This window comes from Ursus maritimus, unplaced genomic scaffold (assembly GCF_017311325.1).
Source record: "Ursus maritimus isolate PB19 unplaced genomic scaffold, ASM1731132v1 scaffold_36, whole genome shotgun sequence".
NCBI lineage: Eukaryota > Metazoa > Chordata > Mammalia > Carnivora > Ursidae > Ursus > Ursus maritimus.
The window spans coordinates 7,818,353-7,841,415 of record NW_024426230.1 but is presented as its reverse complement, the minus strand read 5'-3'; the positions used below and the strand labels follow the sequence as shown (position 1 = coordinate 7,841,415).

Sequence of the window (23,063 nt, the reverse complement as noted above, 5' to 3'; positions counted from 1 at the left end):
AAGAAACCCCCTCCTGTGTCTTTCATGTAGTTTTAACCTAAAAAAAAAATTTCTGGACATACATTAAAGTCTAACCTCTCTGTTACTGAGGAAACTAGGACGTTGCTTTCTCTTCTCTATAGCTTATCACCTGGATTAACATTCCTGTCTCTATAACATTGTCTCCTTAAGCCCTGAGCATGAAACCACTTTGATCACTTTGGCCGATGATGTAGTGCTACCTACTGAAAGTTTGGGTTCCCTACAAATTCTTTTGTTGGAGCCCTTACTCCCAATATAATGGTATTTGCAGGTGGGGCCTTTGAGAGGTAATTGTATTTAGATGAGATCATAGGGGTGGAGCCCTGTGATAGGATTAGTGTATAAGGGCATCAAGGGATTAGGACTCTACTACGTAAAGATACGAGAAGATGTTGCCTGCATACCAGAAAGATGGTCTTCACCAGACACTGGGATCTGCGGATTACTTAGCCTTCCAAGCTGTTTGAAATACATATAAGCGATTGGTCTACGGTAATGTGTTTTAGCAGCCAAAACATTAAATTCTATCTCAAGACCAAGTCAGATTAGTAGGCCCCTAACCAAATAGACCTCTTTTTCTTGACCTGAGCTTTGTAGGATGGCACTGACTCATGAGGGTTGGGAGTACAGAAAGAAATGGTCTTCTTGTGAATCTTCCTGTTTTGTCTATTATCAGGATGGTATGTATGTATAACATTACAGATTTCTTTTGATGAGGCTTATTAGGAAGAAAAGGTCCCTGGCCTTTTTAATAAGAATTTTTTCTCTGGAGTGACTGGCTTGCTTTTATCTTAAAGCTGCCTTGAGTTTCAAGATGATCAACGTTCCTTCTTGGTGCTGTATACCAGGAAGGTTTGAACCAAATTTAACACTTAATTTTATGTATTTTTTGGAACTTCATGGGATAAATGTATTGGTCCAATCTAGGTGATGTTGTTGCCATTATATAAAGAAGGGGTTCTATGATAAAATGTACACAGCTGTACCAGAGGAAGAAGAGACATTGAAGTACCCAGTACCCACTTAAAGTCTAGAGGCACCACGCAGGACCAGAAAAACATGGGAAGGTAATTTTACAATTAAAATGCATACAATTAAAAAAAAAAAAAAAAACCCCAAAATGCATACAAGCAGGAGATTCATGAACCAGTCAAGCATCATTTGCATATTTCTTAAATTTTCACTGGCTTCAATCATAACAAATCAGTTATATTAATATCTTAACATTATATTTAGGCAGTGTTTTCTTTCCTTCCTAAGAATTTTCTTTCTCATTTGTCAAACATAACAGGAGAGAGAATGTACAATTTTAAAAATTTATTTCTGAAATACTTTATTCTTTTAATTAGTACACATTATATTAAGTATAGAATTTCCTTAAAAATTAACTCTAAGTTTCACTGTTAGGACACTAATATGAAGAAGAAAACATCTGGCTCTTTTGACTTTTCTTTTTACATTATCCAAGTAGATACTCATATTAAGGTTCTTCTGTGTTATTTTTGTCCAAGTTGTGACAGCTAAAACAAAAGAACAACTTTATTTTAATCACAAAAGAAATTTATGTATTCAAACATATTTGTGAACACCTTAAGAAAGAATGTATGCTTTAATCATGGTAAAATCTAGGTTTCTCATTTCATTCACTGAATAATAATAACTTTTCAATGTTTACCACTAATTCAAATGTTTAAAATTTGTATATCTTTTAAAACTCAATAGTAATAAAGGCTGTCCTAGTTAAAAAAAATCAATATAGATAGAAATTCAACTAATAGAAAACAAAATCTGAGAATAAAGTCAATATTAACTAACTCTGTAAAGAAAAATCTCATGTACAGCTTTATTGCTGACAGTTTACTTTTCCACATATTTTAATTAATTTGATATTTCTAACATATCATTAAAAAGAAAAAAAAAAGGTTTTTAATTCTGGAAGGCTGGGTAAACTACTGGCCTAATTCTCCCAGGGAAAGCAATTATAAACCTTAAACAAAATACAAAACTCAACTACTGGAAGGCAATGGAGAACAACTTGAAAGCTGGTGGGTTCAAGAAGGGAACAGACACTTGAAAGGAGAGACTAGCACGGGCTGAGTTCCCTGGTTCTGTGGCTCTTAGCCTAATGAACCCAAGTTCGGGAGCAAGTAAAGCCACTGAACGTGAGAGGAAATCCTGGAAATGAGAGGGACAGAATGAGGGAGCCCTAAATTCTGTGTATAAGCTTTTCCTAAATCTATGGTGAAACCCTGAACCATACAGGAATGAGAGAGAGACTAAGAAGCAAGATGTGAGCTGCTGCTCAAGAAACAGTTTGACATTTTGGTCTAACCCAGTTAATTGCCTGCTAAAGGCCCAAACTAACACTCCACAGAAACCGAATTCAATTTCCAAAAAAAAAAACCAAAAAAAAACCAAACCATTCACAATGTTAAGGATACAATCTAAAATTATATGAAGGGACAGGAAAATCGGACCCATTCTCTAGAGGGAAAGACAGTGGAGACAGACAGATGATCCATGTGTTGTAATTAAGACAAGGGTTTAAAAGCAACTATGACAACTATCCTCAGTGAAATAATGGAGAATATGTTCACAATGAAGAGAGAAAATCCCAGCAGAGAAATACAAACTCTATTTAAAAAAAAAAAAAACCCAAAATGAATATTCAAGAACTGATAAATACAACATTATTCAAATAGCAGAAAGGAGATAACAAAAGAAAGTGAATCTGAAGATAGTACAACTTAAATTAGACACTCTAAAGAACAAAATCGGGGGTACCGGGTTGGCTGAGTTGGAAGAGCATGCGACTCTTTATCTTGGGGTCCTGAGTTCAAGCCCCACAATGGGTGCAGAGACTACTCAAATAACTTTAAAAAAATCTTAAAATACCCCCCAAACAATGCTCAGAGATGTGTGGCATAATATAAAATGTTGAACATATAGGTGGGTGCATGGAGTCCCAAAAGGAGAGGAGAAAATTGGGCACAAAAACATCTGAAGAAAGAGCTGAAAATGCTCTAAATTTGGTAAAGGTAAAAACTGATAGATTCAAGAAGTTCTGTGATTGCCAAATAAGATAAATAAGAAGTCACACATAAATACACCCGAACTGCTGAAAACCAAAGATAATGAGGAAATCATGAAAGCAGCCAGAGAAAAATAACACATTACATGTACAATTATTTCAATTTGAGTACTGCTGCCTTCCTATCAGAAATAATGGACGGTGTAACATCGTGGAATAACATCTTTAAAGTTTTGAAAACCTGTCAATCCAGAATTCTATTTCCAGCAAAAATATTTAAGAATAAAGGTGAAATGCTTTCTCATATAAAAGAAAATTAACAGAATTCACTGTTAGCATACCAGAGCTATAATAAGTGCTAAAAGAAGTTTTGCAGTCAACAGATGGAAATTAAAATCTACTAGAGGTGGTAGGGATGAAGAACACTGGAAATCCTATCTGTGTAAATGCAAAGGATTTCTTTATGATACAGATGGCTGAAGTACAAATGATAACACTGTCCACTGTCTTGTGAGGTTAATGATATGTAGACAGCTGTAAAATATATGACGATCACAGAATAAATGCTGAGGGAATGGGTCATGTTTGCAAGGTTTCTATATTTAATGCAAGCGGCACAATAGTAACTCTAGCTCATAAACAGTCAAAGATGTATATATTGTGATCTCTAGAGCAACTGTTAAAATTAATAATGCAGAGAGATACACCCCCCCAAAAAAAAAGGTGTTCAAATAATACAAAGGAAGGTAGGAAAGGAGGAATAGAGGATGGCCAAACTATTTCCAACTAATAGAAAGCAAACAGTAGAACGGTGGATCTACACAGTACTTTGAAATTAATGAAGTTGAAGCAAGGAATAGAATGAAGAATGGATGAATGAGTAGGTATCTTATAAAGCAAGTACAGTAAAATGTTAACAGGGAGTGTACATGGTTCACTGTATCTTCCTGAATTTTTCTGTATTCTATCAGTGGGCGACCACATTAAGGTTAAAAATACAAGAACCACATAATGGGGATAAGAAAGTTGTGCTGGAAAATGACACTAGGAATAGATGCTAAAATGGGTCCAGGATACTGTTGTGATTTTTATGGCAGCCAAGGCAAAGGTGAATGAACATTACTGGTTAGACTACTGAGCATCCCGTTGTTAAGCTTATAGAAATACTGTTATTTATCAGAGTTTGCTGTATAGTTGTTCACGGCAAAACCTTATATTTTTATAGCTCTATGGCTTTTGGCTTCAGCTGGTTCAAACGTGTATGATAATTCTCTTGCTCTCTTTTGAGAAACATCAACAGCAAGTTATGGTATGTTAAGAGAAACTAACAAGGTACACTTTACCTGTTTTATGAACTGCGTAGCATTAAAAAGTTCACTGCAGCCATATAAAATGTGTTTGCCTTGTTTCCCCTGTAAAAATGAGAGAGAACTCATATAAGTAACAAGTAATATTTTCAATATTCCAAGAGTGATCAAGTCTAATAAGACTTTTTATTCTTAAAGGTTTTCTTGGGGGGGGAGGGCAGTTGGTGAATTTTAGTGTACACATGTCGACCCTAAAAATCGCATGGAAAAAAGTGGTGAAATGGGCATATTTTTAAAAAATGTATTAGTGTACCCTGTTGGTGCCACTTACACTGAAAATAGAAGGAATCTGATGACCGTCACATTTCACAGGAACAACTGTCTATGAAACCCTAGGCCACCATTCTTCCAATGTAGGATCTGTACTACTTGAAGACAACATTCCTAGAGTTTGGTTATGCTGACAGTAGGATATGGTACAAGTAGCATGAGTCGTCACTGCAGCCTCATTTGTGCAGTATTTATATATTAATATACTCCATTTTGTAATGTCTTGTGAATTTCATTCCTAATTTTGGCAGAATGCTGCACGCCAATTACAGCGGTCAAAACTTCTGCAGAATTTGGTAAGTCCTTAATGCTGACTTTATTATATGTATTGTGTGCTTAAAGGAAAATTCATTTCTTTCTCTTGTAATACAAGAGAAGGACATTTTTCTGTGATGTATCAGCTGTATTAAACATGATTAGCTGAATAAATGTCCTAGCCGGCCATCTCTGAGAAAAAATAAAATAGATCTCTCATTTTTTTCAAAATGAGATGTTATGTGCAACACCTATGCAGGGTTGGTACCGTAAGTGGGATTCTTGAGGCTCCACAGGATACACTTATACAAGACATTAATAAAGGTAGAGATCACAGCAGGATAAAGGAGGATAAAGAAAGCAGAGGGAAACATTAGAAGGGTCCAAATATTCTAGGCACAGCTCCCAAGATCCCATCTCAGTAGCACAGGGCACATTTTATTTTCAATTGTGAACCATCAAGTTACAGTGAAGACAGAGATACCCTGGTCGCAGGGGAGCCCCAGTCTTGTCCAAGGGGAGGGGTATTTTATATCTCTCAGATCATGTAACCAAAATCAGGTTGCATGACCAGGCTCAATAGCAGAAGCAAGAAAACATGACAAATTAGGTGCAAATCATCAATATTCACATTTTCTATTAAACAGTGCTGACAAGCTAGTGCAAGTTGTCTCCAGTCTATCTTGGGCCCTAGCACAGGGTTGTATTAATCACTCATTAGTACATTACATTCATATTAGCCTGATGTCAGCACCATGGCTCCCAAGGTTCCCAGAGATAAATAAGCACAGGGTTGAAATAAACTAGCTGAGATTAATCCTGTACTATGGGTTTAAACATTGCAGTATACCAGTGCAAACTTAATTATGCACAAACTTGATACCTCCTCCTTCCGTTAAAAGCTGAACTTTATGGAGGCGCCTGGGTGGCACAGCAGTTAAGCGTCTGCCTTCAGCTCAGGGCGTGATCCCGGCGTTATGGGATCGAGCCCCACATCAAGCTCCTCCGCTATGAGCCTGCTTCTTCCTCTCCCATTTCCCCTGCTTGTGTTTCCTCTCTCGCTGGCTGTCTCTATCTCAGTCGAATAAATAAATAAAATCTTAAACAAAAACAAAAACAAAAAAACCCCTGAACTTTATGAAATGTACCAATACCTGGATTCAAGGTAGCAAGTAATAAATCTAGTTCATTCTTCAGCCAATCACCTTCCATCAAGAGCACAAATTGTGGTGGCTTTAAGTTCAGTTACCAATATATCTGGTTACTTATTACCAACTTTTTTTTTCCCTTTTGGGGTCAGCACACTTTTACTCCCAAATTGCTTTTGGATATGAGTGCATATTATTTCTGCAACTACAGATAAACAAAAGGGCTACTGGAACACCTATTCAAAGCCTGTTGTGTGCTGAATTCCCAAATACCCTGAAGAATCTGAATTGTGATTTCTTTTGGAAATGTACATTATAACTTCAAAATGTCTGATAATGTTATTGGAGAATCAGATAATTAGAAATTTCTAAATTATACTTTTGCTTTAGTAAATATACCTCCACATGTAAATGCTCTCAAAATTAGACAGATTAAGAAGATGGTTATTTAGGGGCGGCTGGGTGGCTCAGTCAGTTAAGCATCTGCCTTCGGCTCAGGTCATGATCCTGGAGTCCTGAGATCAAGTCCTGCATTGGGCTCCCTGCTCAGCGGGGAGCCTGCTTCTCCCTCTGCCCCTTGTCCCTGCTTGTGCATGTTCTCTCTCACTCAATAAATAAGATCTTTAAAAAAGATGGTTATTTATATGATGAAGGACTGACTACTGGTTTTCACAGCTGGTTCTACTAGTATGTTCAAAAGGTCAGTGTCCATGCAGGTTTTTCCAGTATATCTCATGTGTAAGGCAGGTACATCTTCTCTTCAGAGACGTGAAAGCCTTTGTGAAGCACATTCACTTTGGGGAGACTACTAGATAAACCACTACTGTGGCAGAGCCAGTATGTTCTCTGTATCAATCACAAACAATTTTCTTATATTTTTGAAAGTTGAGTCTTAGCCTGAGTACATTTGATTCTTATTTATTTTTTTACCTTTGACCCCTCTCACCCATTTCTCCCATCTACCTCTGGCAACCACCAATCTGTTCTCTAAATCTATGAGCTTTTAAAATTAATTGAGAGAGAGAACCTCAAGCACACTGTATGCTGAGCATTTAGCCCGAAGCAGGGCTCAATCTCACGACCCTGAGATCATGACCTGAGCTGAAATCAAGAGTCTGATGGTTAACCGACTGAGCCACCTGGGCACCCCATGGTCTCTGAACATTTAAAGTCAAATTTAGATAGATAGCTTCCAAGTACGTTACATCAATAAGATATATTATTTTCCAGACTACAATTCTAGGCTAGAAATGTGACCGGAATAGGAAAACAATGAGCACATGGGCATCTCCCCTATATGAGGACTTTAATACTACCTCTACAAAAGGGAGTAAGAATCAGAAGAGCCACCGGAGAAGGCTAGTACGCTGAAGACACAGAACAGTGGAGAAACATCAAATGGTTAAAGAATAAAAAGGCCAACATGTACCTTTATATAGTCAACAAGATTTTGGTATTCAATGTAGTTGCCTCCTCCCACCACAAAAACAATTGCCTAAAAAATGTAGATAGAAAAAAATAGGTAAGTTGAAAGAGTATTTTAAGTTAAGCAACATGGTTTTTAGTTTGAAGCATATTCCTCAACTTACATAAAAAAAATAAAAGCTAGCAAAAGGTCACATCCTAAGCACCTAATGCTACTTCAATTAAAAGAAATTTGTTTCTAAAACGTGTATAGAGGAAAATAAACCTCATTCTTCAGTTAAGTAATAGCAAATAAATCTAAAGGGCTTCCTCCAAAATGCTTTTTAAAATTTGAGGGTATTTACTGTAGGTAGGAAAAACAAAACTTGGCATTAACATAATTTCCAAAACATTCTTTACTATATTTATTTTTATTGCGAAGCTTCTTGTATTTCAAATGAAAACACAGTCATGACATCTTCACGAAAGTTTGGAAGCCAATTTTAGAAACAAGTTCCACACATATAAAACTTTTACCACAGTCTTAGACTTCTTTTTCGTGAATTACCTAATTTTCTGTCCTTTTTAAAAAAATTCATTTAAGTTCCAGTTAGTTACTATACAGTGTAATATTAGTTTCAGGTGTACAATGTAGTAATTCAACATTTCCATCCAATACCCAGTGCTCTTTGCAGCAAGTGCACTTCTTAATTCCAGTCCCCCCACGACGTCCCGTCTGGTAACCATCAGCTTGTTCTCTGTAGTTAAGAGTTTGTTTCTTGGTTTGTCTTGCTATTTTTCCTTATACTCATTTGTTTTGTTTGTTAAATTCCACATGTGAGTGAAATCACATGGTATTTGTCTTTCTCTGACTTACTTCACTTAGCATAATATACTCTAGCTCCATCCACGTTGTTGCAAATGGCAAGATTTTGTTCTTTTTATGGCTGAGTAATATTCCATTATACACTTCTGTACCCATTCATTAGTCGATGGACACTTACATGAAAAGATGTTCAATCAACATCACTCATCATCAGGGAAATACAAATCAAACCACCATGAGATACCACCTCACACCTGTCAGAATGGCTAAAAACAACAAAGGTGTTGGGGATGATGTGGAGAAAGGGGAACCCTCTTACACTGTTTGTGGGAATGCAAACTGGTGCAGCCACACTGGAAAACAGTATGGAGGCGCCTCAAAAAGTAAAAAGAACTACCTTACAATCCAGCAGTTGTACTACTAGAGGTATTTACTCAAAGGAGACAAAAATACTAATGCAAAGGGATACATGCATCCCAATGTTTATAGCAGCACTGCCTACCACAGCCAAACTATGGAAACAGCCCAAGTGTCCATCAACTGTATCAGTTATTTTTAGTTCAAACTATTCTAAGTAGTTTTATAAATGAGGAAAATATGGTTACTAATATGGTTACACAGAATTAGTTTTATCAAAATTACCATAGAGTAATTGTAATAAAGCCATCTTTAAGATGAAGACAGTTCTTCAAGCCTGCTTAGTCATCATCTTTCCATTTTCAAGACAGAATTTTTATATAGAACTTACCTCCTGGAATGGATTTTTGTTCCTTGGAACTGAGCTGCAACAAAGGAAAAATGGTAGTGAAAATTTCACACATGGCTTTCACTATGGATAAAAGAGGTATGGGAAACACACATGTGCATACACAATTAGATATGTATTTACAATTCTTCCTCTTTCACGTTCTCTGAGGCTGGGTCCTTTAGTTTTGTGTACCCAAACAGTGAATTAGGATGCAGAGGGACATGAGGTACATGTGTCAGTATCTAAAAGGGAGTAGGGCAATCTGTTAACTTTAAAATCTAAGAGAAAACTGAAAGGGAGTAGGAAACACTGAGCAGCAGCTCTCAGAAGGAATAAAATCTGGTTATAAGGTAAGTTGCTAAAATATATATTTTAGTGGTAAATTATAAAAAATTTTACTCAACATAATTTTACAGTTTGTCAGTATCTACATTTGTGAAAAAACTATGTAAACACACGTATGGGAAGTAACAGGAAGAAATGGGATGGGAGGAGAAATTTGCATTTTGCTGTAGCTTATTAGTTCTTTGTATTTCTAGATACCATTCATTATATATTACTACATGTATTAGCCACATATTTATATACTTATATTTTATAAATACTTATTTGGTGTCCAAGAGCTCTTTTAATAAAGATATTTTGCAAAGCTTTTGTGAGTCAGACATATTTGTTTCGGTGCTAAAACAGGCAATACAAAGAGAACTTAGGTTCCCTCACAAGCAATTTTTCAAAATCCCAACAAAGAGGAGAGTGCTATTATACCATCCTTAATTACTGAAAGGCCAATTCCACAACTTTACCATCTTTTCCTCATTTCTATGGCCTGTGGAATGAATTCTCCATAGAAACAGTACTTTAAGTTCCTCTAAGAGTACACATAGAAGGAGGAGAAATTTACATAGCACAATATTACTAGTAATTAATAATCGAGATTAATTGCGATCAAACAGCTCAGGAGAAGGCAAAGGAGAAGTTTCTAAGAAGCAAAATGTGTCTACTTGTTAGCCATATGCAAATACAAGGATAAAATGTAAGCCGGAGACAATCAAGACAGGAAAAGAGTTATAAATCCAACGTTTTAACAGGTACAAATCAGTGGGTTTTAGTGTATTTACAGAGTTTTACAACTGTCACCACTGTCTAACTTCAGATCACTTTTTTACCACCCACAAAAGAAGCCCTATACTCATTAGTTGTCATTCCTCATTCTCTCCCTTCTAGAATTAATTCTTTGTCAAATTCTCCTTTGCCAGCCGCAGCTGCCCTTAGCAGCTTCTTTTGCAACTTTAGCAGTATTTCTGGTAAATTAAGAAAATAACCTTTTAAGTCACAGTCTAATAATCTAAAACAAATAATCAACTATCTAGTGACCAGATTATCTGTTCTATTGACAAAGATGTAAAAGCTTAGGATAAAGCAGAGACAAAGTTCTAAAGATCCCAAACGTAAGATGTCAGCAAGGAACTAGCTTCCCTCAAGTTTAGATGAGAAAGATCATTCTAAGAAGGTTTTTTTCCCTCCTACTTCTGCCTATTCTTTCTCTATGTCTTGTAGGCTACTTTTCATACTACCACGAAGTAAGTCTTGAAAAATGATATCGATAATGAAGCAAACAAGCACCTTACCACACCACGTCTGTTATAAAATAGAGTATCTGTAGAATGTTTCACTGCCATAAAGAAGTATTTACAACAAGCTACAGAGGCTTGGCTTTTATGGACCAGTTAAATAAAAACAACTGGTATCCAACATAAAGTTCCCATCTTCACTTTGGTTCAATAAGAATATTCATTTAAAAACACATCCAAATTTCCCTCCCCCATACAGTCTGTAAGACTGCCATCTCGTCATAAAAAACAAAAACAAAAAATAAACCTAACATATTTTTTTTGTGTGAGTGTATATACTTGAAAAGAACCAAAATGTCAAGTAAAATTAGCACTGATTAACTCTTGGTAGTAAGATTATACTTACCAGTTTTCTACATAGTTTGAATTTTTAATAAGCAATTACTGATTTATAACAAAAAATTATTTCCATTCTTAGCAGGGTGGGAAGACCTACAAACAAATTACACAAGTCAAGAGCTGCTTACCTGTCATTGCCCCGTAGCATTTTGGGATCAAAATATCTATAGTCATCAGTTTCCTATTAAAAAAAAAAACAGAACTTGAATTCTCTTTAGAAAGTTACCATTTGGTTTTGAGTATTTTATCTAATTAAGCTATTAATCTGGTGGATTGATGAAATAAATCTGTCACCACCACCACTACTACTAACAGAGCAACACTATTCTAAATACTTTAGATGAAATTACTCACTTAAATCCCCATAACATCTGTGAGATAGTCACTGTTACCTCTGTTTTTTCAGATGGGCAAACTGGGGTACAGAGAAGTTCTGTCACTTTCCTAAGGTCACATAACTAGTAAGTATGGGAAGTCCAGGATTTGAACCCAAGTAGTCTAGTTTCAATGCCCGAACTCTTAACCACTATACTATACTATACTGCTATACTGTCTTGAAAATATACCTATTTTATAAACCAATTATTTTTATTTTGTTTTAGAATTTTGTATGTCCATGATTTTACTGAATATACAGAATAACCTAATATAGGTTCATAATCTCTATTACTTGAAACATTTAGAGTTAGATGTATTCTGGAATTCTGAATTTAAAAAAATTTTTAGATAGGTAATATCATGCATAAACTGTATATAACACTCCCAGTTATGGGAGTTGGGTTATACAAAATCCTTCAGTTTTCAGAACTTCGTAGATTTCAGAAGTTGTGGATAAGAGGTTGTGGACTCTATCAACTGCAAACTAGCTTCTTGATATTAAAGGAGCTGGAAAGTCCTGTTTTACTGCTTGCAGTGTAATCACTCCCTAACCTCTGCCTCCCCCTCCTTCCGCAGCACAGTCAGCCAAAGGAGTATGTTCTTTGCTGGAGTGTGGATGGCCCTTTGCAAACCTGACTAATGACAAACTACGCACTGGTTGCCACCACCTAGTCCCGTACTCAGTGGTGGACTGTGCTTAACCAATTACAAAACTCTCAGTCCATTCAAAAGTAGCATGATAATCCTTCAACACTTTGCTCCAGGAAACCATTACCAACCAGATTTACAAAATGAAACCTATCTGATATCTTTTAAATTCCCGTCTTTCAATTTATCCAGTCAAGAAAAGCAAAGGAGAACACTTAGTAAGTGATAAGAATGCATCTAGAATTAGGATATAGCATTTTCAAGACTTTGAGATAAGAGGCATTCAAGATTACCCACCAGGTCTAATTTAGTCCACTTTGCTATGCTCTTTGGTATTTTGCTAATCTCTCTTTAATGCCTCCAAATCAAGTTGTCTATCTGGGAACAGGAAAAGGATAAGAAAAAGTGCAGGTAGCTGCCTCATCTAGCAGATGGATAAAAAAAAAATGCTTTCAAAGCAGAAAAAATTTACTAATTCTAATTAGTTAAAAAATATCTGTCTGTAGTAACGTGTCTTCAGTTATACAGATAAAGTCACTAGTTAACTAATAAATAAACTTACATAACCTGGAGAAACATCAAAATAACTGTAATTTAGCCATTCATGTGTCTATAACAAATACTGTGGAAGGCATGTGTATGTTGGAATGAGTAGTAATCAGAAATACAGGAATAGTAGGTTTTTGGTTCCAATTCCGCTACTAAAAATAGTGTGACGTGGGAGAAGTCATTTAACATCTCTTGGTTTCTTCTTCCCAATGTTCAAATTACTTCTAATGTTTCCTTAAACTCTAAAGCACTGTGACTCCAGGAAAAGCATGTTTCTTGCCGTCATCAATATAGCACAGTGGTGAAAAATGTGGCCTGCCCAGCTCTGCCATTTATTACTTTGTGTCCCTGGGCAAATTAATTAACTTTATTGTGCCATAGTTTCCTCATCCATAAAATGAAAATAATAAGATGGTATTTTTCGTAGAAGGTTCTAATAAAAACTAAATGAAATGTGAAAAATGTTTTGAATGGTTCCACAGTTCCACATAAAAAGTATGTAATAACAGTTAGCTATCATCTTTATTACTGTCATTATTCATTATCTCAACTTCAAAATTAGAGATAGTAACAAAATATCCTAAACTTCCTTAACCCCTTGGGTATTTGGCATCTGTCTAAAATTCTGCATTTATTCATATTTTTAATCTTTATTAGTGTTTGGGATAATATCTCTCACAAATTTAGAGATTATGAAGTAGTATTCTCTAAGATAATTAGTCATGAATGTATTCTTCTCTCAGGCTTTCAGCCTTTTCAAGAAGAGCTACTTCTTCCTATATTCTAGGATGTTCTAACAGTCTACTGTTACACTACATTGTATACCATTTTCTCTGTACAGTTGCTGGACCAAAGAATCTGATCCTTTTTAGCTTATCATTATAGACCATTCTCTCATGCCTTTCATAAATGTAACTGACTCCTTTGGAGATGTTTTATTATATTCTTTATTTTCATATGATCAGACTTTTTAAATGTTTTGTTAATTTCCTTTAGTAGTATTATCATGTTTTAGCAATTACAAAAAGTGACACAAAAAGTGACACATTTACCTGAAGATTCTGTTCCATCTTTCTTAGCATGGGATCTTAAGCCTTGCTGCCAAAATTTATAGAGATCCAGATCAACCCGAACTAGGGTTCTAATGTTGCCTTTCTTGATTCTAGACCCTTGTGATAACCACTTTCTAGTCGCCACAATAACAGGATGAGCTGTTTTATGAAATGGACTGTGATGATTTTCACATTCTTTTCTCGAATTGTAAGCAGAGAGCTTGGAAAACCAGTATATGCTAACAATATTTACCCATTTGTCTATTCATCCAACAATTTCTCTCTCAATTTACTTTTCAGCCCAAGACTTTCATGACATCTGAACACATGCACTTAAAAATATCACTGTGTACTCCTCTCCTAATTTTCATAAAGTTAAATTGGTCTGGTACTCTATACTACACCAGCTGATGCTCACTAGTTCTTTGTCATTTACAGAAACTTGCTACTTAGGATATATTTTACATTTAACTATATATAGAATATAATCTACATTTAATTTGGATGAGAGCTGGCTGAAATAGTTATAGCAGCTGAGAAAACCAATTCTTATTATCTGTGATAATGGCTAAAAAGGCTTTTTGAGAACACGGATTCCTTCCTTTCCCTCATGTAGTCTGCTGTGATTAAGCCCACAATGAACTCAGATTGTACTGCTTTTCATGAATGTACTGAGTTTGATATGTTCATGGACTTGTAAGTACAATGTTATATGCTACTTACAGGATTTGACTTCATCTCCATGAGATTGTCTAGAATACGAGTAACAGGTAGATTCTGTGGAAAAGATAAATATTTTGTTAAACATTAGAAGAATAACCAAAGTTGTTCTCTATTAACAAAACAACTGAATCATTCCACAGGTAAGCATGCTTACTTTTCCATGAACCACATCTAAAATTAAGTATTCTGTGAATGGTGTCATAGATGTAAATACCCCTGGCACTACTCAAGTTTCCAGAGAAAAAAATGTAATTCTAAATCAAAAGGTCCTTTTGCTGTGAAAGTGTAACCAGGTTTTAATACAAACACGTTTGGGTTTTTGACTTTGTTGGATGTTTGCTTTTTAATACGACCACAGTTGCAAACTTTTGATCAAATAAGAATCCCATTTCCCCTATTTCCTTTCTGCAGGTAGTAAGAGTTTCTTTAGAAACAGAGTAACTTAAAGTTTGAAAATGTATGAGATTAAAGAAACTCAGGAGTCTTTCATTTCTAATGTATATTCTTCTAAGCCAAAAGGATACTTGTGTTCTTTGAAAAATGGGGAAATGGATACATACAAATTTTATTGACCATTTTTGTTTTGCCTGGGATAAATTCTAAATTTTCAATGACATACTGCATTGTTTTCTTGCAGAAGAAATTCCACTTTGAACATGAAATGTGTAACACCTGCGTTGGCAGAAGACTGCCTCTTGACATGCTTACATGCCTCGGGATAAGAAATAGTATTGTTACATTTCAGTCTATTTTTTATCATTATTTTGAACATAAAACATGAAGTACAGTTTACTAAGTGACTCTTCATCCCCACTGGGATAGTATTCTGCTTACTTTGAGCTGCTATTTCCCTTATGAACTGTATAGGATGTTCTGTAAAAAAATATTTTCTATCTTAGAGACTTCCTACAACAAAGGCAACATTAAATCTGATTAAATAAATGTAAATAACACATTACTATTTTACAAGAGTTTTGCTTTCTTTAGGTCATAAAACATTTTATTATTACTAAAATGGACTACCACTACAGAAAATGCTGCTTTGCCCAGACAGAAAATATGAATTTCTTTTTCTTTTTTTTTTTTTTAAAGATTTTATTTTCTTTAAAGATTTTATTTTCTTCGACAGAGACAGAGACAGCCAGCGAGAGAGGGAACACAAGCAGGGGGAGTGGGAGAGGAAGAAGGAGGCTCATAGCGGAAGAGCCTGATGTGGGGCTCGATTCTGTAACGCCGGGATCACGCCCTGAGCCGAAGGCAGACGCTTAACCACTGTGCCACCCAGGTGCCCCTCTTTTTTCTTTTTCTTCCTTGAGATTAGCAAGTAAAAGCCTTTTAAGATAATCTTAGCCAAGTAAAATTAAAGCTATTTCATCACTCCCTGATATTTGTGTTGGCCAGAAACCTTTTAATATAAACAAAAGCACCAAAGGTTCGATCTAACTGAATGTATTTCCTGAATTCTATTATTTGGAATTAAAAAAAAAATAACATAGCTCAAAATTTTACCTTTTAAGTTTTGTTTCAAATAAAATTGAGTTTGTACAGGTAGGAATAAGTCTAAACCATGACTTTCTCTGAAGAATGACTGGGGGCAGATTTACATCTATAAAAAGGCTTTATCCCAAAGAACAAACTGCAGTTATAGATTTCTTCCAAGTAACATTAAAAAACGATGAAGTACTTTGCAAAATAAAAGGAGGGAATGATTTTTAAAAACACCCGGAGCAAGAACACATTAAAATTATAAGATTTTACTAAAATTAATTTTATACCAATTTCTCTATTTAGATACAGCTCTCCACTGAGCTCCCTGAATTGCACTACCACATCTGTGCCACGGAGAAAAATTCAGAAAAGATGTTATGTAATGATAAAGCTGTTAAGAGTCATACTACTTTTATATTTGTGAAAACAACTGGAAATTTGAATACTTATATCAACAGCTCATGATAAATCCTCATGTAGTATAAAAAGGAGATTTTTCTAAAAGGTACAACTAAATTTTGCTTTGTATTTTATAGCTCTGCAATACCTAGAGACAAGCCTGCTAGTGAACAGGTCATTAAATAATATAAGAAAAATTCCTTTCTAGCAGAATAATTCAAAAGTTCATGAGCCCAGAGACAATTCTTTATGTTTTTCTCTGGTCTTTACAACCACATAACACCCAAAGAATCATCTACCATTGCTGCACCATAGGATATTCACATACTACCAGAGATTAAGGAAAACTTCAAGTGTTGAGAATGATAAAGGAAATACATAATTTCCTTTCCATAATGTTGTTAAAGGCATGAGAAAGATTACTTCAGAAAACAACTTCTGAGATCCTTGTCACCAGCTAATGCTCTACCTAGCTTTTGTTCTTTGCCTAAATGGAGAATTGAATTCATCATTAATTTTTTTGAGAGTAAGTGTGGGGGTGGGAGGTAGGGAGGGAGGGGTAGATGGAGAGGAGAGAGAAGAGAGAGGAGAGAGAATTCCAAGCAGGCTCCACACCCAGCACGGAGCCGGAGCCTGAGCCTGATAAGGGGCTCGACCTCACAACCCTGAGATCATGACCTGAGCCAAATCAAGAGTCAGACACTTAACCCACTAAGCTACCGAGTTAATCATTTTAAAAAAATCACTGGTTTTTTTGTTTGTTTTTGAGAGAGAGAGAGTTGGGGGTGGGGGCAGGAAAGGGCAGAGAAAGAGGGAGAGAGAGAATCTTAAGAAGGCTCCATGGCCAGCACAGAGCCGGATGCAGGGCTCATTCGCACAACCCTGAGATCACGACCTTAGCTGAAATCAACAATTGGACACTTAACCAACTGAGCCATCTAGGTACCCCCAAAATCAATTTATATTAATAATTTATATGCAAGACTGGTCAACTTTTGAAAAAAAACTGAACTGTGGCAGCTAAACACTAACAAAGAGAAAACATCAGAACAAAACCATACAATTTGTTCAAACAAAAAATTTCTGTAGCTCAATAAAAGAGGTATAAATAAAATTTAATCAAATAAAAATTGTTTAAAAAATTTGTTTAAATTTAAAAAATTTTGTTAAAAATTTATTGTTTAAAAAAATTCCCAAGCATAGTTTTTAATGTTTTTGGAAACTGTTTTAGAAAAAAAGGTAAAACATTATCATGTAGGTTAGCAAATAAATCTTTAGTAGTCAAAAGCCATATTATAGACATAGATTTGAGACAAAAAGGTCTCACACACATGAATACCATAAATTAAGGATCACTGTTTCTAAAATCCTCAAATTTCAGATATATGAACTAGCAATTTTATTTGGAGGAAAAAAAATCTATTTCTAAAAACCCTTACTGTTTTTATGACCACAATCATATTTTGTGATATTAGTCACTGGAAAAGTTTAAACAAAAGCAAAACTGAAATAAATTATGCACAGAAATTAAAAAACAATCTAAGAAAAGTAATATAACTTTATACCCAAAACAGTTAAAAAGTTTTTTTTTTTCCTTTAGTTCTCCTAGAATTAGCCACTTGTTGCCCTATATTGCCATCTGGTCTATGGTGACTATTTCTAACTCCCCTGTTGCAGCCCTGGGCTTGGGATGATAATGTGATGCTGAAGTCAGCATTGAGGCTGGGGCAAGAGTTGCTGCTATCCTGATTATCAACACACTGGACAGTGAAAACTAGTATGTGGACTTCCTTGAAGAGCATGCTTATCTTGAAGACTATTAGCCAAGTAAAGAATAAGATGAAATGCGTGGATACCAGAAACACATTGGGAATGATGTAAGGGACAGAAAGTTGTCAGTGAAGTAAAGAAAGGAAAAGGGAGGGGGAATAAGAGCATCTATTTCCAAAATTTTGAAATTATAAATCAGAAAAGGATCTATGGGTGAATCCAATATTCACATCAGTATCTTACAGATGAAGAAATGATAAAATATATAGTAGTGTTTTTTTTCCCCAAAATTATAGCATATTAATGGCAATAAAATCAAGAAAGATTACATGAACCCAATAAAACTAAGTTCTCCATCACTCAGCTTCAACAATGATCAACTCATGGCAAACCTTATTTCACCTACTTCCTACTTTCCTAGGTTGTTTAAAACAAGTCCTCAATATAAAATTATTTTAGTCATCAGTATTTCAGTACATATCTTCAAGATATAAGAACTCAGAAAAAACTATAACACTACTAGCATACCTAAAAAGATTAATATAATTTCTTAATACAGTAATATCTAATCAACGTTAAAACTTCCCTGTTGCAAACATTTTCTAGTTTTCTTGTTCAAATCATAATCTTAAGGGCCATACACTACAATTGGATGATACACCTCTTTTTTTTAAAAAAGATTTTATTTATTTATTTGAGAGAGAAAAAGCATGAGCAGGGGGGAGGGACAGTAGGAGAGGGAGAAGCAGACTCCCCGCTGAACAGGGAGCCCTGACAGTATAATAATTAAAAAAGAGTCTCTTGTTCTAGAAATGTTTAAACTAATAGAAATCCATTTTAAAAGTTACAGTGTCCTAATATTCTAATATTGAGCAGTACAATGATGGGAGGTCTGGGGCAATTTGGGAACAAAGAGGAAAGAGATGACCAGAGAAGAGACTGCTAGAGATGAATTCTGTCACTTTCACACTTGTAAAGTTTTGAGTACTTTATGCCTCTTAAAATCTCTAAATATCATTTTGCATTTCTTATCTGAATGTTTTAAACTATAAATGAAATAAAAACAATATTTATTGTCTGCTTGTAAGAGCTTCGTATACTTTCTTTATCGGGCAAGGTAAGTTTTATGCATCACAAGTATTGGCTATCACATAAAACCACCTGAATGATGTTCACAGATTTGGAATTCGTGTGCGGATAACTGTACAAAATGTGATGAATAATATAGCACAAACTTGCATAATTCATAAGTCTTATTTTACTCTGGCTTGTTTGCTAAAATAATCTCGCTTTTAAAAATGAATAAACAAATAAATCGCAAGCAGTGGAAATCAGTAGAGTTAAAAGATGTATCATCTAGGGGCACCTGGGTGGCTCAGTAGGTTACACATCTGCCTTCGGCTCAGGTTGTGATCCCGAGGTTCTGGGATCAAGCCCTGCATTGGGCTCCCTGCTCAGCAGGGAGTCTGCTTCTCTCTCTCTCCCTCTGCCCCTCCCCACTGCTCGTTCTCTCTCTCTCCTTCTCTCAAATAAATAAAGTCTGAAAAAAAAAGTTACCAGAATGTTTTCTAATAAGTATACTCACTTGCTGTTTCAATACAAGATTCTTCACTCCTTCCATAACAAACTGTGATCCTGTATTCATGACTCGTGATAGGAGACTAGGAGCAAAAGAAGATCACACTAAGTACAAATATCTTTCCAATTTGTTACAGATAAAATATTTGCCTGATTATACACGACCTGCTGATGCTCACTGTACCTACCACTTTTATTCTCACTCAACAGAAGTGACCTGAGAATTTTTGCTTCCATAGATATCACTGCCGTAATTTTATCTAACAATGAAAGTGATAAAATTCTGACTAGTCAATAATTGTTCATCAAATGTAAAAATAAAAGCTGTCTTCAAATAAACCTTTTAATTGCTTAGTCTTAGCTATATAGGCATACCTTGTTTTATCATGCTTCACTACAGTGCACTTTGCATAGTGGTTTTTTTTTAAACTGAAGGTTTATGGAAGCCTTGTGTTAAGGAAGTCTACTGGCACCATTTTCCCATCAGCATTTGCTCACTTCATGTCCGTGTGTCACATTTTGGTTACTCTCAGAATATTTCAAACTTTTTCATTACTACTGTATTGGCTATGGTCATCTGTGATCAGTGATCTTTCATGTTACTACTGTAACTGTTTCAGGATGCCACAATCCTCCCCCATGTAAGACAGCAAACTGAACTGATAAATGCTGGGTGTGCTCTGAATGCTCTATCAACTGCCTGTTCCCTTGTCTCTCTCCCTCTCCTTGGGCCTTCCTATTCCCTGACACACGACAATATTAAAATCAGACCAATTAATAGCCCTGTAATGGCCTCTAAGTGTTCAGCTGAAAGGAAGAGTCACATGTCTCTCACTTTATTTTTTTGATGTCTGATCTTATTTGTTACTCTTAGACAATCTCCTTTTTGACTGGACTCAGAGGTCAAAGCTCTCAGAGAGGACAGCCTCTGTCTCTCGGCAATCGGATCTTGGTGTTTTTCTTTGGCTTCCCTCATTCTCCTGGCCAAAAGTTTAGCATATTCTGCAGCTTCTTTCTTATTTTTCTTAATACACTGTTTCCTCAGAGCAACATGCTGACATCTGTGTCGGAGGACACGTGGAGTAACAAGATGTTGAATCTTCGATGCTTTGGTTCCTGGTTTCTCACCTTCCTTGTTTAGGGGCTTTCTTACAACATACTGGTTGACATCATCTTTAGAGAGACTGAAAAGTTTGCAGATTCTGCTAGCGCGTTTGGGCCTCAAGCAATGATGCCCAGTAGTATCACTGAGTCCAGGATTATCCCTTCCCCCCCCTTTTCACAATGACCAAGGTGAGAACAGTGAGATTGGCATCCACAATGCAACCTCAAGCAGATTTGTGCTTTCTTTCTTCAGTCTTCCTTGGTCTCTCTCTGGTCCCCCAGAATGCTCCTTACTCAGCAGCAGGCAGACATGGCCATGGGTCAAGACACCTTGCTTTATGGAGAAGCCTTGTTTGTCACTGCCCCCACTGATTCAGACCACATGATCCTTCTTCACCCAGAGCATCAGCAGCAACTTCCGTGGCCACATGCTTCTCATAAAAGAGGTGAGGTTTGTGTTTATCGTCCGCTTGAATGAGTTTCTGGCAGCCAGTAGCTGGGAAAGAGATGTTCAGCTTCATCCTAAAGAATCCTACCACCTCTGGGCCCCATGAAAAAGAGCACATGTCTCTCACTTTGAATCAAAAGCTAGAAATAATTTATTGAGGAAGAAGGCATGTTGAAAGCTGAGACAGGCGGAAAGCTAGGCCTCTTATGCCAGTTAGCCAAGTTGTGAACATGAAGGAAAAGTTCTTGAAGGAAATTAAAAACGCTATTCCAGTGAACACATGAATAAGAAAGCAAAACAGACTTATTAATGATATGGAAAAGGTCTGTAGTCTGAATAGAAGATCAAACCAGCCATAAAATTCCCTTCAGCCAAAGCCTAATCCAGAGCAAGGCCCTCACTCTCTTCAATTCTATGAAGGCTGAGAGAAATGAGGAAGCTGCAGAAGAAAAATATGAAGCTAGCAGAGGTTGGTTCACAAGGTTCAAGGAAGGAAGTCATCTCTATAAGGTAAGTGCAAGGTGAAACAGCAAGTGTGGATGTCGCAGCTGTAGCAAGTTATCCAGATTTAGCTAAGGTAATGAATGAAGGGGGTTACACTAAATGACAGTTTTCCAATACATACAAAATAGGACTCCTACTGGTAGAAGATGCCATCCAGTACTCTCACAGCTAGGAGAATTCAAGGCTTGGCTTCAAAACTTCACGGACAGGCTGACTCTCTTATTAAGGGCTACTACAGCTGATGATTTTAAATTGAAGCCAATGCTGATTTATCATTCTGGAAATCCCCAGGATTTATCCCTTAAGAATTATGCTAAATCTACTCTGTGCTCTAGAAATGGAATAACAAAGTCTGGATGACAGCACATTTGTTTGCATGATTTACGGAGTATTTAAGCTCACTGCTGAAACCTACTGCTCAGAAAAAAATATTCCTTTCCAAATATTACTGCTCATTGACAATACACCTGGTCACTCAAGAGGTGTGATGGAGATGTACAATGAGATTAATGTTGTCTTCAAGCCTGCTAACAAACTATCCATTCTGCAGCTCGTGGATCACAGAGTAATTCTGACTTTCAAGTTTTCTTATTTAAGAAACTTATTTCGTAAGGCTATAGCTGCCACATATAGTGATTCCTCTGATGGGTCTGAGCAAACTAAATTGAAAAGCCTTCAAGGTTTTACCATTTTAGATGCCCCTAAGAATATTCGTGATTCATGGGAAGAAGTCAAAGTATCAACATGAACAAAAGGTGATTTAGAGGGGTTCAGGACTTCAGTGAAGGAAGTAAATGCAGATGTGGTATAAACAGACAACTAGAATTAGAAGTGGAGCCTCAAGATGTGACTGAGTTGCTGTAATCTCATGATACAACTTTAATGAATAAGGAGTTGTTGCTTACAGATGAGCAAAAAAAGTAGTTTCTTGAGACTGACTCTACTCCTGATGAAGATGCTATGAAGACTGCTGAAATGACAACAAAGGATTCAGAATATTCCATAAATTTTGCTGATAAAGCAGTGGCAGGGTTTAAAGGACTGACCCCAATTTTGAAAGAAGTTCTACTACAGGTAAAATGTTATCAAGCCCTATGCATTGCTATAAAGAAATTGTGAAGGACAATTCCATTGATGCAACAAATCTTACTGTAATCTCATTGTAAGAAATTGCAACAGCCACCCCAACCTTCAGGAACCACCACCCTGATCAGTCAGCGGCCATCAACATCGAGGCAAAACCCTCTACCACTAAAAAGATTATGACTTGATGAAACCTCAGATGATGGTTAACATTATTTAGCAATAAGTTATTTTTTTTTTTTTTAAAGATTTTATTTATTTATTTGACAGAGATAGAGACAGCCAGCGAGAGAGGGAAC

The 23,063-nt window shown here is 36.0% G+C and overlaps 1 protein-coding gene and 1 pseudogene across 1 annotated transcript in view; both read right to left on the bottom strand.

Moving 5' to 3' along the window:
• Nucleotides 1–1,323: 1,323 nt before the first annotated feature.
• SCFD1 (sec1 family domain containing 1) overlaps nucleotides 1,324–23,063 on the bottom strand; it is a 98,038-nt gene continuing 76,298 nt past the window's right edge. The window contains exons 19-25 of the mRNA XM_008710393.2: nucleotides 19,633–19,708; nucleotides 14,391–14,444; nucleotides 11,169–11,221; nucleotides 9,071–9,104; nucleotides 7,522–7,587; nucleotides 4,396–4,464; nucleotides 1,324–1,541 (exon numbers count right to left, since the gene is read on the bottom strand). Coding sequence (XP_008708615.1) covers nucleotides 1,518–1,541; nucleotides 4,396–4,464; nucleotides 7,522–7,587; nucleotides 9,071–9,104; nucleotides 11,169–11,221; nucleotides 14,391–14,444; nucleotides 19,633–19,708 — 376 coding nt within the window. The 3' untranslated portion in view covers nucleotides 1,324–1,517. The remainder of the gene's footprint in view (nucleotides 1,542–4,395; nucleotides 4,465–7,521; nucleotides 7,588–9,070; nucleotides 9,105–11,168; nucleotides 11,222–14,390; nucleotides 14,445–19,632; nucleotides 19,709–23,063) is intronic.
• On the bottom strand, nucleotides 19,720–21,523 carry LOC103680888 (annotated as a pseudogene).